General features: G+C 35.4%; 1 protein-coding gene across 5 annotated transcripts in view; it reads right to left on the bottom strand.

Moving 5' to 3' along the window:
• Window positions 1–15,795, bottom strand: part of LOC111501902 (transducin-like enhancer protein 4) — a 361,306-nt gene that overhangs the window by 14,462 nt on the left and 331,049 nt on the right. For 4 of the 5 annotated variants that reach the window (XM_074183014.1, XM_074183013.1, XM_074183017.1 and 1 more), the window contains one exon: window positions 4,716–4,823. In XM_074183014.1, the coding sequence (XP_074039115.1) occupies window positions 4,716–4,823 (108 nt within the window). The remainder of the gene's footprint in view (window positions 1–4,715; window positions 4,824–15,795) is intronic. The other variant, XM_074183015.1, reaches the window with a different exon arrangement.

The following is a 15,795-nucleotide window of genomic DNA, read 5'->3' on the forward strand; positions in this document are numbered from 1 at the left end:
GTCAACTTGCCAAGTTTTTATGTCAGTGTTCATATATTTATTCAATACCTACATCCAGCAGGCCAAAAAGCCCATTTAAAGGTGTATACAATTGGAAATATGATAATTATACATATAGTAAGATTAATTTTGAATGAAACGAAGAATCTTTTTTTTGAGTTGTTTGAACGTTAGAAAAAATATATCTACATATAGTAGTCATGGGAGAATGCAAATGATGCAGTGTATTGGAAACTGGAATATGAAATGTGCTACAGAATTTAGATGAAATACTCGGTACACTGAATAGCATTTGAGACAATATAGGCGAGCAATCTATCTGTCCATGAATTATTTTATGTGCAAAACACATAACTCGGCTTTGCCTAAATTTTTTAGGAGTTATCATTTGGAACTCATCCAATGAGTCAAAGCTATAACCCCTCTTGGGATAAGCACCATGTTGTTGGAAATATGCATATTTAAAACAAATTTTTGAACATTCTCTAAACTAGTTATGTTTCATGTGGAACGGATTCCAAACGACACTGCAGTACTTTAATTTACTTCTGATCAGTGTTAACAGTGTTGAGTAAACTATTTTCAAAGAATGAAAGGTCTTAAATTCCTTCCAGTTGCGTATCAAACGTGAGTTTTTGATCAAACAAAACCCCCAGATCGTTTGATTTCGTGATTCGCGTTAAACCTTCAACATCTAGTACATAGTTGAATGTTACTGGTAATATTTTACGTGTGATTGTCATTATTTCACATTCATTTGTGTTTAAGTACAATTTATTACGAATACACCAATTAGTCAACGAATGTATGTCCTCCTGCAAAGTGAAACAGTCTGCTTTATCTTGGATTTCGCGATATATTTTCATGTAATCTTCAAATAGCAATTTATGAGAAGTGATATCACAGGAAATGTCATTTATAAATAGTATGAATAATAACGGTCCTAGATTAAACCCTTGTGGGACACCCGAACTCGCTACAAAACGGGAGGATTTTATACCATCACATTCAACATTGGTCAGATGTACTTATATGATTTCAGGAGCAACTGAATATTAGATGATGTGCCAAAATTTGACAGTTTCTTTAGCAGCTGTTGATGTGACACTCGATCAAAAAAGTGTTGGTGGTTTGACCAATCAACCGACAACTGCGGTTGATTGTGATCCTTATAAAATCAGAAATGATTATTGAACGAAATTAGTTACTTCCCTAACTATAAGGTTAGGTTGCATTATATCATTTACTTGAGCTATACCCCTAGATTGCGATCCGATAACTTAATCATTCTTAAAATGTCTTCATTAACTCCTCTTCGCTTGAACATTCTAGAATGAAGAATACCAGAATCTCCTGAAAAATTGATGGCTACTTGGGGAAAAATGAACCGTGACATCCACTTTTCCAGTACGACCATTACCATAATTATCGTCATCGTCCGGAGAACCATCACGAATCCGATATCTGCGCAACTGTCAAATGCCCCCATGAAAAACGCAGCACCATCGGAGCGCAGCTAATACGATTTACGATTCTCGCGTGATATCAAGATATCAAGGAACACCATAAACGGCCTATTATATGGTAAATAGACCGTAGTTGTCGCTGGGTAGCCTACGCGAGGGGTCGGAGGAGCGCGGCCAATGGTCCTCTCAGACGGGTCTTTATCTGGCGATCGCAAATCAGTTGCATGTTCCTGGCATGTCCTGATCGTGTACATGTGCATTCAGATATATTACATGACTGCTATACGAGTATTTCATTTTTATTGCAGCGCTCGGTTTTGCATGCCGAGGACGTGATAGAGTCCGTTCGAGACAGGGGAATTTCGATAAGCTGAATATAATAATGTATCTATTCTAGATTTCAGATTATGGGGTTGTACCGTTCAGATTGGAGGCATCAATAAAACAGGAATAAATATAATAATTTGGACCACAACTTCAAGCACAGATATAGAAACAATTTTAAAAGTCTGGTTCGAAAAAACCAACGATGCCACAAAGCATGTATCGAATTACATTCAAATAGGTACATTGGCTGATTTTTAGATAAATGACCCTGCAGACCTAAGATGGAAGTGCATCCATTTTGAAGCAAATAGAGTAGAATAATAATCATATCTTTCCAAAACAAAAAATCCCATTTAACGAAGAAGTATACATAATCGTCTGGAGAAAATCGAACCAATACATTTGGTGAAACAATCAGTCGAGAATCGAAGTAATTCTTCGAAGTAATTCTTTAATTTGTCTTCGAAACAAATGTAGCCACAAGACACAAAAATACAGTAAAGTATCCTATAAAAAAGTCAAAAGTACAACTCCTTTCAAACGGAAAAACTGAATCGTTCTGAAAGGAAAGTATACTTTTTTGAGATAAAAGTCATTAATTTTTTTCCTATGAGGACCACTTCAAGATATCTGCTCTCACTGGCATATCTATAAATTCAGCATTAAAAACACAAATGTTCTTGTTGTCAAGATGACGAGTCATCTATTTAAAAAAAGAACAATAGCAGTTCCATTAATTGACAATTGGAATTGGCCGCGGTGGTAGTGCTCCCGACTCACGATCGGAAAACCGTGGGTTCGATTCCTGCCTCGACCAGATATTTTTCTCAAGAAAATTTATGTAGTTGAAGCTGTGATGATTCTGCAACCGTGTTAGGAATCACACGTTAAAAGGTAAGACCTCGTTAGTCCTTGGCTAATACAAGTTTCTCAACTTCTGAGAGTTGTCGTTCGTATGGGGGCGACAGCTGATCAACGGAAAAACAGATCTTAAACAGACAGACAGACAGATTACAATTACAATCCCTTCTGGTGTTCGGAGGATATCTTGTCTATAATTAGTCTGAATCTATGTTCTACCAACTAAGAGGTCACTGAATGTCCGCATTGCGGAGCACAAGAAATACACACAGCGAGGAGAAACCAGCAAATCGGAAATAGCAGAGCATGTTTGGACTCATCAACACAACATCGAGTAGTCCCAAGCTGAGATCATACACAGGGAGGAACACTGGTTCAGGAGGAAATTCAAAGAAGCTGCATATATGTTGTCCAACAACGTATTCAGCCAAGCTAGTGTATAGATACGCAACATGTGGAAACCCTGAATCAAGCGGAAAACGTTCAACTCCCGCTGATTTGGCGAAGCAGAGAGAGGGGATAGATGAAAGCACTTGAATGACCTATAAATAGTTATCTTTTGGAGGAAGTCCAGCCATCGCCCGAAGACGATTGTGGATACTAACAATCGAAACGTAGTGAAGTAACTTTTCTTCAAATATATGAATTTTTATTTTTTTCTTATTGTTCAAATTTCAATTGTTGCTTGTATTTTATTTTATTGCAATTTCTTTCAGGGGTTTTTTGCTTAATATAAATGCTATTTTCAAGTATTCATTCAATTTTATCGATTTTTTCAGGGATTTCAAATCATTTTATATCATATTAGACAATGGAAGTCCGAAATAACGAAATTCACCATGAAACATTGTGAACCACCTTCAAACAGTACCAACATACATTTCATCCCATGAAATTTTGTTTGATACATTTCCTTGTGCTGTACTTCTTTATTGTTAACAAAATAATAAAATCAACAAGATAAACAGCCACCTGCCAGTTTTAAATTTCTTCATTTTTTGTTGGGTTTGGTTTTCCAAGCCTGATCACCATTTAACGATGACATAATTCATGATGATTTACTTATATTTTGTTACATGCCGTAACTTGATACTTTTTATGGAGCACCTGTCGATGACACATACTAAACAGGTAATGTATACAGAAGATGTAAGATAAGATTCGAGTTATTAACATATCTGAAGATCTTGAGAGGTTTCCATATCGTAAAACACGCGGTAGTATTTTCCGCTACCAGAAAACCCAATTGAATTTATTATTTTTGGTAAGGTTTCTTAAACAACTCTACCAGAGGGCTGTTTACATCTCTTAAATAAGATTGTTTTTCGATGACGAATGGAAATTTTCGTTTTGCGCTCCTGTCATTCCTCTGGTTGAAAAATTTCCAACTCTTCCAGATTTTCTTTGTGTTATACTTTATCAAACTCCATTTTAGTTTATCAATTTAATATCTTTGGTTTCATCTATCAACCCTTTGGTCACCATTGGTTTCAACAACCAATTCGCTTCCCTATCTGTCTGTTTGTTTGTCAGATAGATATTCAACAACATACTTTATAAAAACGGTTTTCCTGGTGAACTAGAGCACTAGGTATAGTCGAAGTAAACGATATTGTGCATATTTAACGTTGTTAGCACTCTCAAATGCCAAAAAAAAACAATATATAGAAACCGAACTAGTCCATGTGGACTGCACACTTGGCGGTTCGTATTGGATAATTTTCAATAACCGAGTTTTATGATTGGCTGAAGAGTCATAAAATTAAATTTGAAGTCATGTTATGGTGACGAATAGAATGCGGGGAAATCGGGGAATGTTATCGCCGTCGTGTTCAGTTCAGAAACTGATCGCGATTTTTGCTTTTGTAACCTGTTTGAAATGTGACGTTCTTGGACAAGTACTAATAGTAATAACGAGTGTCATAACAACGCAGACTTTTGCCAGTGTAGTGATTGCAATAGCTATGGTGAAAATAAACAACAAATAATATATTAGTTATTAATAATTATATTAGAATTGTGCAAATGAGAAACGTATTAGTAGTGTTAAAACCTACGTACTTTCATACTTACGTGCCCAAGGTCCTTCTCTTCTTTTTTGGGCTTCTTCAGCTCAGGTTCCTGTGGTGTCCTTGGTCTATATTTTTCGGCGGGTGATATCGAACTTCTCTGAAATAAAAAAATACCGTTAACTCTTTATTCTGTCAATAAGCAAAGTTGTTTATGATGAAAAATGCAATTATGAAAACTATCAAACCAAACAGGGATCATATCGATATTGAAATAGTTTATAGTAATGGCGGGAAATGAATTATTCAGTCGTTTTATGGTACGTGAGCAATACGTCGATCGTTATTCATTCATTATGACGTATATTTCGTTCGATATGAGCTGCACGAGTTACGATATAATGAATTGATATTGAATAAAAGCAAAGTAATTAAAACGCCCCATCCGATAGAATGGCTTTTGTTTCATCGGTTCAGTAATTTTTGTTGTTAATTTATAACGAATTCAACACATTAGCTTATGAAATCGATTTTATTGCGTTTGGAAGGGCAGCTATAATTTAACAATGAAAGTGATAGTCAAAAATTCATAGCGAAATATATGTTTTATGACCCGACGTCGATATAAATGAAACAATACTCTTCATTTGAAATTTTTGCTTTCCATTCACACGAACAGTAAAGTCTGACGCATATAATTCAGTCTTGAGTGCAGCAGTATACCACAGCGGTTTTTTCCCAACACCAAACCGTTATTTTAACACCTCGACACGGGTTTCCAAGTGATCATCTTCAAGAAGAAAATCTTCCTCTTGAATAACGGTTTGGTGTTGGGAAAACACTCCAGTAATATTTATATTTTTTAGACCGGAATAGATATATTAGATACCTGGGCTATAAGCGGATTTTGGTATAACAATAAAAAATCTGAAGAATACTAGGAAAATATATCTGGGAACACATACGAGTGAACTTATATGAATGATCTGTCCGAAAAAACTGAAGAATTCCTTCCACAACTGTTACGTAGTTTTCTTCATATATAACAGTGTTAACATATCTATTGCAGTTTTGAAACGAAAAAAAAAGAAAAAATTAAATTTTTGTCAATAAGATATATTTTTTGAATAAGCACAAATTGATACGCATCTCAGAGCCTTGGAAGGAGGATGAAAATATAAACTAAGTGTGGATTCCGAACGTTAAAACTAATTTACAGTTGTTCATCCAGTAGGCAGCTGTTTTTATTGAATACGGGATTTGTCTAAAAACTAACAGGATATTTGGTGTAACTCTTTGTATTCTTTCATTTACTTTGTATTCTTTCATTTAATTTCACCTTATGCTCTTCAATATTCTCCCCTCTACTATCCCTACACTTTTCCATTCAAACTTTTCACTGTTCAGAACAGTATTTCGAGTCATTTTACTGTATCAAACCTGGTTCCTTTCACTACTTCCTTCGCTTTTCCACAGAGTTAGATCTGGTAATATTGTGTATGCTTGGCCAAAAACTACTCACCAATCGGAGCAGTATGGACTGGAGCATTGTCCTAATGAAACATCCATCACTTGTTTATGGACTGGAGCATTATCCTAATGAAACATCGATCACTTGTTTTCACGCAACTCTGATCACTTTCTTCTTAGTCGCTTACGGAGAGCGGCTAAAACTTTAATGTTCTTCATTCATCTTCATCTTGCAGGTACCCAATGTTTTCATCAGTTGTTGAAGTTGAAGAACGTCCTGGGAATAGATTATATTCAATGTCTTCTCGCCCCACTTTGAAATGTTCATATAACTGAAAAACCGTGTACGTGACATAATTCTTCCCCAAATACTTGTTGTAAGAGAGAATATGTTTCTGTTGCGGATTCACCGAGTTTCATTCAAAATCTGACGTTGATACATTGTTTACTCAAAACGTAGAGGCTTTGGCCCATCTGAGCAAGCTAGTGTCATCTAACTGACTGCAATGTTGAGGGAGGATGTCAGGCGACTCGTCAATATTGTATTTGACCTTGAGGCTCGAACAATTCGTCCCACAGAAAACTAGTCTCGTTGTTTTCTAGCACCGCTTTCGTTTATCGAAGTTAAATGTACACAGCTTAAATCAGAACAGTAATTGACAACACAGGTTTCCCAAAATCGCTCATTACTTTCAACCAGCCATTGCTTAGTCCATTTATAACTATCTTATTAACGGCTTTTGGTGCAAAATAAAACTATAATTCTGACGCATGGGGCATAGAAATCATCAATGGTAGCTGAGGGTTACGAAAAAAACTAATTTTAAATAGAAACGAGTTACATCTGATAGAAGAACCATAGTACTAAGTCAGTATTAAGCTGGCTATATTCATCCACAAAATTCCTTTGTGGATTTGGCGTTAGAAGTGAAAAGAAAACAAGAAGATCAAAGTAATTCGTTATCGATTAACATTCCGCGATGTTATATAACTCATTTGTGATAATGAAGCTACCGAAGAGAATATGAAACCGAATACCTGAGGATTCCCAGAATAGAAACTCTCAAAAAATTACTGTCGTGGCTTCCTGCAACTAGTACATGTTTAGAACGTTGTTTATATGACACTTTTCGACAGACAATGGATGTCGCTAAACCCTGCATTTTTAACGTCTTTTTGCAAGCGTCGCGGGAGTCTGTTTACGTCCCACGTCGTTTCAAAACGTCAAGGCGACGGCGAAATTTTACATCTTCCCCAGAGCATCCTTTATGTATTTCGCTTCTTAGCAGCTTTATGTAACATGTACGGGTGTCACCTGTACTTCGATGGCAGTAAATGCCAGGTAATTTATGGCATATTCGAGTAAGAGACGTCTGTGGGTTGTAAATTATCTGTTTGGCCGCTATTATGAATATTTTCGTTTGATGGGCATAGGGGAGGCAGCGACGTATATAAGGGGGGGTGCCTAGAGGGTCCACCCCTACGAAATATTAGAAGGTGTTATTATATCCTAGCTCTAAAGTCTAGTACGGCGTTTCTCTCGTGCTATTTCGTCTTCATCTACAGTGGATAGATTCGCAATGATCCGCACTCTAATTGCAATCATTCATGCTCACACAATCACAAATGTCATTACCTCACACTATAACAACTATCATAACTTAGAAAACCGAACGACGTCAATTTATTCACTCTTTATTTCCTAAATTTTTCAATACTTACTAGTACGTTTTGATATTTATAACATTATGTAGTATTTGTAGAATTTAGTTCTCCTCCTTCTATAATTTTGGTTCTCGATTCATCAGAGAATATTTGACCAGCTCATTGTAAGTTTGGAGTTATGAATGGTTTTTAATTTTATTCGTATTTTGTGTTAATTTATGTACTTATATAATGGTTATATTAGTACTAACCCAAGTCAATCATTTTCGCCTTTCGAATCCCAACCACCTCATTATACAGTTTAATGAACTCGTAATGCTCTATAAATTGTTTCAGTCGGAATAATAAATCGGGAATATTTCAGACGTTCTAAAAGTTATACTCAAATAATTACCAACAAGCGTATCTGATAAATCCCATTTCAGTTCCCTTGGCCTTAATCCCAGATAAATAGAAATCCGAATGAACATCTATCATTTCGGATAACCTTTCCCTACAGCTCTATTACCGACCAGCAGTCTAACCGCTAATTCCATAGGCGTCCAGTGATAATTTTAGGATCTTTATATGACTAAATTAATAAATGCCACTTTCTTTGGAAACGAAATATACAGAGTTCCTCAGTTGAGTCCATTGTGATAAAAAAATCATAATAGCATATAGCCCAAAAGTCCTAACATTCGAGAAGTACAGGGTATTGAATTTTTGAGAAAAAATGAATTTTTGACAACCCCATATGTTTTTGTGCTACATAATATAATTTGTTCTTCTTGCCAGTGGCGTCCGTGAGCAATTTACACTGAATCATTGTAAGTAACATTAATTGAAGTAAAAATTATTCCTAAAAACCTCATTTCTTTCTGAACAAATGTGGTCTCATGATTTCTTCGTTACATTTGAGGTTTATACCTCCAAAAAATGAATTATTTGAAAAAATAATTTATGAACAGTAAAATAATAAAATTCAAATTTTGGAATGCTAACAAAAATCAAGAATAAACGAAAAAAAATCATATATCTTTTTTCTATATCTTATATGAACTTTTTGGAAAATACCATGACTGTTTCTGATTAAATTATATTTCACTATAATTCTCAAATAAAAAGTAAATTTTACAGACGTTTCAATTGTATATAACTCAAAAATGATGAATCGGATTTTCCACAAATTGAAGTAAGAAGAGCATCTTCCAACTGATTTTACCTTGTGAAGTTTTAGGATTTTTCCGGAAACAAGCTAAGAACAAATCAAGATACATGCATCACCTAGAGAAAAGACCGGTATTATTATTATTGATCCTGAAATATCTTTTAATTTTGATTCCTGTGCTTCCTTCTGAAATTTCACCTTTCGTAATAATGCTAGAAGCTATAATAATGCAAGAAGCTATGATATCTTTCCCATGGAATGTGACTTTATGGACTGCTGCTTTATGGACTGCTGCTTGGCAAGTAATACTAAGGGTATTCCTGTAGATACAGACTACTCATATCTTAGCAAACTTACCAACACAAGTATGAACTGCCCCAAATAGACCATCCATACAATACTCGATTGAAAAACCAAACAACCAGAATACCAAAGGTTGGAACTACAAAAAACCAAAGATTTCTCTCTTATCTATAAAAATACTTAATAGTCGTTTCCCAATTAAAAGAAGTTGAAGGTATGGATTTTGAACCAGACCCCCGAACTAATTCTCGAAGCTTTATTGGATCATAACAACACATAGACACAGAACACTTTAAAGTACATTTAACTTGAACTACCTTCAATATACTGCTTATATTTGTAAACATCAAAAGAAAAAAATCAACGAAAAAAAAAATAGATTAATATCTTTGTGGACGCCCAACTTTACCGATACTTCCATACTTACTCAATTCACTTTTAGTGTTATATTTTATTATCATTGCATAACTTATAGTGTAACACACTTTTATATATATGGATACTAGACGTTCACTTCATACTGAGAAATTAAATTGAATTTTATATTTCGGGATGTTTCGGTAATATTCGATTATAATTGTGTGAATTATTTCCTTTTAAATTACGGCCCTGGAAAAACTACAACAAAAAATACAGGTGCGTATTTGAAAATTCGAAGATGGGGGTGGCCCAAGTCAGATGACACCCTGTATAAAAGATTCATGGATATATTCTGAGAGCCCACATCAAGTGCCAAAAGCAAAATGTGGACAGATTTTCAATATGTCTGCGAATAAAGAAGATATAGTAAAAAAATAATTTGGGATTTTTTTGTTTTTCCTGTATATCTTCAGAACCAAAAGAGCTATATTCGATTACTTTACATCATTGAATAGGTCTCTGAAATACGCAACTTCGCCATAATTTAACCGACACTCTTTCTCTTATCGTTTACGAGATCCCCATGTACAGAAACGAATTTGAATAGCCCTGTATATATGTATATCTGCACTTTTATTATATTTAATATTATTATATTCACTTCATTATTACATTTCATAGACTCATGTTTTAGTAGCACACCCATGCACAATGTTTCACTTTTTATGGGTTTTCTATTTTATTTGCTATTATTGTTACTCACTCTGTTGTACATCTAAATATTATGGGCAAATAAATTATTATTATTATTATTTACTTCCGATAATCCTTCACACAAGTGCATTTCGCCCGCCACTGGTTGTTCTGACCACCTAATGAATTACGCTCGAATGCGGTGAATGCTACTCGGTTCTAGCTAACTCGTCTTCCTCAATTAAAACTTAGTTGAAACATTTACACCAAGGTTTGTTTTGTTGGCAGAACTGGAAACTAAGCCACTTTATTCGTATTATCTGGGGGAAAAGCGAACAAAAACGATCTCGAAATTTCTCGGTATTATCAAAGCACTTTAGGGATGACAGTCACGACGCGATGAAGTTTTTACTGTGGAATCAGAATTGTTTTTGTCGTGGAATCGGAACTGTTTACACTGAGAAAACAGAACTGATGAATAAATCAGTGAAAGTGCTTAAGAGTAACAAAAGTTATAATTATCAATATTGTAATTCTGTAACACCCTGTGGATGTTTCGTAACCTTATCTGAAAAGGTCAATACAGATCATAAATTATGAAAAATTCTCGAATTATAACATGCTGAACTTTAATGCCACAACAGAAGAGTTAATTGGCTCCCGTTTTAAAAAAATTATGTGTTTTTCTTACGGAGTTTTTTACAATATATACATCATATTTCATTCAAGTCATTACATAGAGAAAACCACTTGAATTGGAATTAAAGATCCAGTTGCATTTCATTCCGCTCACCTCAAAGGTAATTTCTTGTCTCCAACAGTGATTTTATGAATTCCATTGGCAACAATGTGCTGCTTAAGCTTATGACAATATGAATGACCTCTAATTGTTACTGTGTCTAAAATTTCTCTTTCTCACATTCACTGGTAACTGTATTGGTTGTTCATAGTTTTGAGGTTCAACTCAGTACACCTAGAACTTCACTGTTTAAGAACTCTTTCATTTGGAGAACTGCGTTTATGTGGAATGAACTTCTTGAGAACGTTTTTCCAAATGAATTCAATCTCCAGCCATTCAAATCCAACGTGAATCGCTACTTTTGCACAGGTATTTAAAAATACCATACAGTGATGATTTGATGAAAAATTAAAACGTTTAAAACCGTCTTCAATCAAAATATTGATGTCATTATCAAATGTTTGACAATATTTTGGTTTACAGGTTAACTTTTCAGAGGGATATTTCTGTCGTACTCTTTTCGAATCTTATAGGTTACTTATGATACGTGGAGAGCAAAAAAGTTGAAGATCTACAAGAGTTTTAAGAAGAGGAAGATAAAAGTTATTAGAAAAAATGGACCAAACACCAAGTAGTTCATTTCGAATAAGCTTACAAGCCACTGCTTACTACAGCAGACACGAGAATTGACTGAATGCAGTGAAGAGCAATAAAGTGCCAGTAGCGTTATATCCCGCTTCGACATAAAACTAGACTATATCCACGGACACGAGATCCACACATAACCTCAATAATAGAGCATGGAAATTGCGTTGCATTCAACTTCAACGTTAAATTGTCACTCTATCTCTTTACTCGATTATATTATGGTGGTGTTGTCACTGCATTTACCTGATGCAAACCAATGTATATACTGTGAACTTGTTCATTATTATGGAATTCGGGGCGATGTTCTCAATGTATGATGATTTATGAATTTGTAAAGTGGACGTTCATAGTGACCGCAGATTGAATATGGTCATGAAAGAGCTTTCAGGATCTTTACCTAAAAAATATAACGTTGAGATGAATGAATGTATATAAAATGTATACTATTTTCTGAAGCTTGATTTTAAAGGCAGTCGTTTACTTGTCCCTGAAATGATCATCAACAAAAAATTGTTTCAGTCATTTTATACAATTATAAATTAACTAAATAATCAGGAACCACAAATTATATGAATCAAGAATTTTGGAACTATGCACAAATAACAGACTTCAGATTTGAAAAGTTTTCATCTCCTTGCTACAAATATTGAATGTGGCTGAGTAAAAGTTTTTTCTCTGCAATTCTAATCTGATCTGCAATAAAAACTAGTTTTTTGTATAAACAAGTTCTTGATAAGTACCGTGACTTCTTTGAAACAAAGTATTGTATATCGTCTTGTTTGTCCAATGCCTTTTTTATATTCAAAACACACCATTTGTCAGGGATGGAAAAATAATTCCCGAAACCTTGAATATGGTTTACATATATAATTTTTCGTAAGAGTATTCAAAGTAAACCTATATAATCATATACAATTCCAAATGGCATATAAACAATGTCAATAAAAGATAGAGAATATATAAGGAAAGAAAAAACGCACAAAGCAAAAAAAATTGAAACAAATCAAAACTAGCAACTGGGGCAACTTGAGAGTTTCAAAAGTAATTTATCTTCCGAATAGTTTGCATTTGAACTGGGCATAAGTCGAATGTGTGATGTCAAGAGTTGAGAAGTTTTCCGTATATGCTATATCGTTTATCAGTCACAAATATTGAATTTACAATTATTTTTTCTGCAGTTTTACTGGATTTCAATAGTTTCAGAAAAAAAGAATAAGAATGGTTGAAATTAATACTACCGATGAACGCATGCTCAACATCATTTACGGCTTTAATTATTATACAAAGGGTTATTATCTGTTGGTTCGTCCATCAAAAAGATAGTCTTCCATTTAGAGAAATTTGCAGTTTTTTATTCCTTTTAATTATATTGCAAGTGCGAGCACTAGCAGCGTTTACGAAATAAATTTCACAGTCAGTGGATGTTTCAATATTGAAGACCTAAAAAAAAATTGTCGATGTATATTATAAGAAGAATTGTAAACCTAGGATGAATATTTGTTACATTTAACAGTGTAGGTATATTATGATAACAATTCCAATAATAACTGGGACTGGAGGTGTAACCAAAAAATATTTTGATTAAATGGATCAAATGACACGATGAAGTCCAATAGACAGTGCATAGACTTAAAAATCTGCTCTGCTCTTCACCATATACCAAATTTCACGATGTGCGTTTTGTCAACCAAGTTAGTGCCATCAAGTTCAACGGGTATACGAGGGTGGTCCCAGAAGTACCTGACCTGATCTAGAGAAGACGGTAGTCGTTTGAAAAAAAATACTGTATTAGAAAGTACACATTCTATAAAGCATATATTTCAAGTTTGGCAACCATCAATAGCGAAGGTTTTCAGCGAATTTGTGAAAACGGAGAAAATTGGCCATCGTTATGTGGTACAATACTTTTACTGGATTCTACTCTGGGTGAGTCTGCTCTTTCTTCAACAACAGTAAAATATTGGGTAGTAGAGTTTAAACGAGGCCGTTCGAGCTGCCAAAACGAGCATCGTAGTGATCAACCAAATGAGGTGACGACTCCAGAAACGGTGAAGAAAAAGTGCGCGAGCTAGCAGACTTAGTGGCATTTCAAAAAGTGCGGTACAACCTATATTATTTGAAAATTTAAACATGAGAAAACTGTGTGCAAGATCGGTGCCGCGTTTGCCCACACTCGAGCAAAAAGATGCTTCAATTGAGTGTTTAGCGAAGTTTCACAGCAAAAAAGCACAATTCTTGCGTCCTTTCATAGCCATGGGCGAAACACGGGTCCATCACTTTACACCCGAGAACAATCAAAAGGGTGGACTCAACAGGAAAAATCGGCTCCAAAGAAGGGGAAGACCGTTTCATCTGCAGGCGAGGTCATGGCATAAAACTATCAACGGCGATTATAATGCGAACTTATTGCAACATTTGACTGAACAAATGCACCAGCTCACAAATCAGTTATCACAATGAGCAAAATTAACGAATTAAAGTTTTATTTGCACCCATTTCGTCAAGATTCAGCCCCCTTGAATCATTTTCTGTTCCCAAACTTGAAAAAATGGCACAGTGGTTAAAGATTTTCCAACGATGAAGAAGTGATGTTGGCAGTTAATGGCTATTTTGAGGAGCAAGACAGTTCTTAGTATGAAAACGGTATTGAACTTATTGAATATCACTGGGAAAAGTATAAAGAGCTGCAAGGAGATTATGTTGAAAAATTAATATATTGAAATATGTTGCATTTGTATAAATATGTTGAAATGGGCCGGGTAATTCTGGGACTACCCTCGTATACACTGAAAAAAACACAAACAAAGAAATCATCATTAAACCCCAAACAGCTCCAGCGATCAGCTCGACCGCATCCAAAATTCATCACCACAAATAGTCGTGAAACCCTGTATCCAAGTGGGATCACCAGTCGAGCCATAAAGCCCAGTTAATTAATTGATGAAATGTCGAAAGCAGTGGCATTAAACCTACAAAGACGGGGGAATGTACCGTTAATAATCCAGCAAATGAGGCGATAGCGAGCGCAAAAAGAGACCGTAGAAAGAGGACGAAATAGGTCATGTGAAAGAGAGAATTGAGGGCCTTCGCCGAGTTTTACAATCCTCGGCGTGTTCCGAGCAATTTCCCAGCACGACCCGATGAAGCTTTTATTTCCCCGGGGGAATTTGTCCACGTCTCCGCGAGGAATGAAACTGTTCGGAACCGAAACACGTATTTTGTCACCAGAACGTCTGAATCCGGCTGCAAAAAAATAAAAGAGCAATATCCCTTCTGCAGAATACTTCACCACATGTTACTCTCTTGAATTTGCCGTTGTCGGCCGGAAATAAATGGAGTTTATTGTGCGGAAGTTTTGACGGCATCTGTACGAACGTGTAGGGAAGCGCTCCGTCGATATGTATATAATAGGGCCTTATTTTTCAATCAGGATTTCGAGGCGAAAGGTCATTCGTTTCTGAATAGTGTTACGTTTTTCCCCGTGGGGTTGATCAATAATTGACTACACTGAATAATCAAACTTAACTTTATTTTACTTTAAATACAACAAACAATTCAACTGAACTTCAACTATTATTTGAATGTCTATCGCCTTACTAAACCACTTTGCGTACCGCACTGTAACGTCCATTTGACTGTCTCGATATTCTCGTGATTAGCCTTTAAATATCGTAATCGAATGCCGTAGAAATTTCGCCGAAGTTCCGTCGAAGTCGTTAGCATTATTCTCGCTGCTTCTAGAGTGGCGGGGAATCATCCTACATTCGCGCGATCTTATCTACCTCACGTTTGGTTTATGATTATCAGTGGCGGCCGGCGTTATTTTCTTTCGGGCATGATTTACAACAAAAGCATGAGCACAATCTGACGTTATTTGGAGCTACTTTACTCGGAACGTGCATTCCGATCTGTTTAGGTGTAGAAAATGAAGATACATGACACGATGTGGATACGAAAATGAGAAAAGAGATACTTAGAGTAGATAGTAGACCAGACATGGAGAACCTACATGGTCCTACATTGAGAACGGGTTATTCCAAGAGGTATACGTAGAGCTAACTGAAGAAATCTATTGGGTAGAAGTTAAATGAAATAAAAATTTCA

The sequence above is a fragment of the Leptinotarsa decemlineata genome, unplaced genomic scaffold, assembly GCF_025532065.1.
Source record: "Leptinotarsa decemlineata unplaced genomic scaffold, Ldec_3_MD MMD2_tig00026330_RagTag_RagTag, whole genome shotgun sequence".
In the NCBI taxonomy this organism is placed as follows: Eukaryota; Metazoa; Arthropoda; class Insecta; order Coleoptera; family Chrysomelidae; genus Leptinotarsa; species Leptinotarsa decemlineata.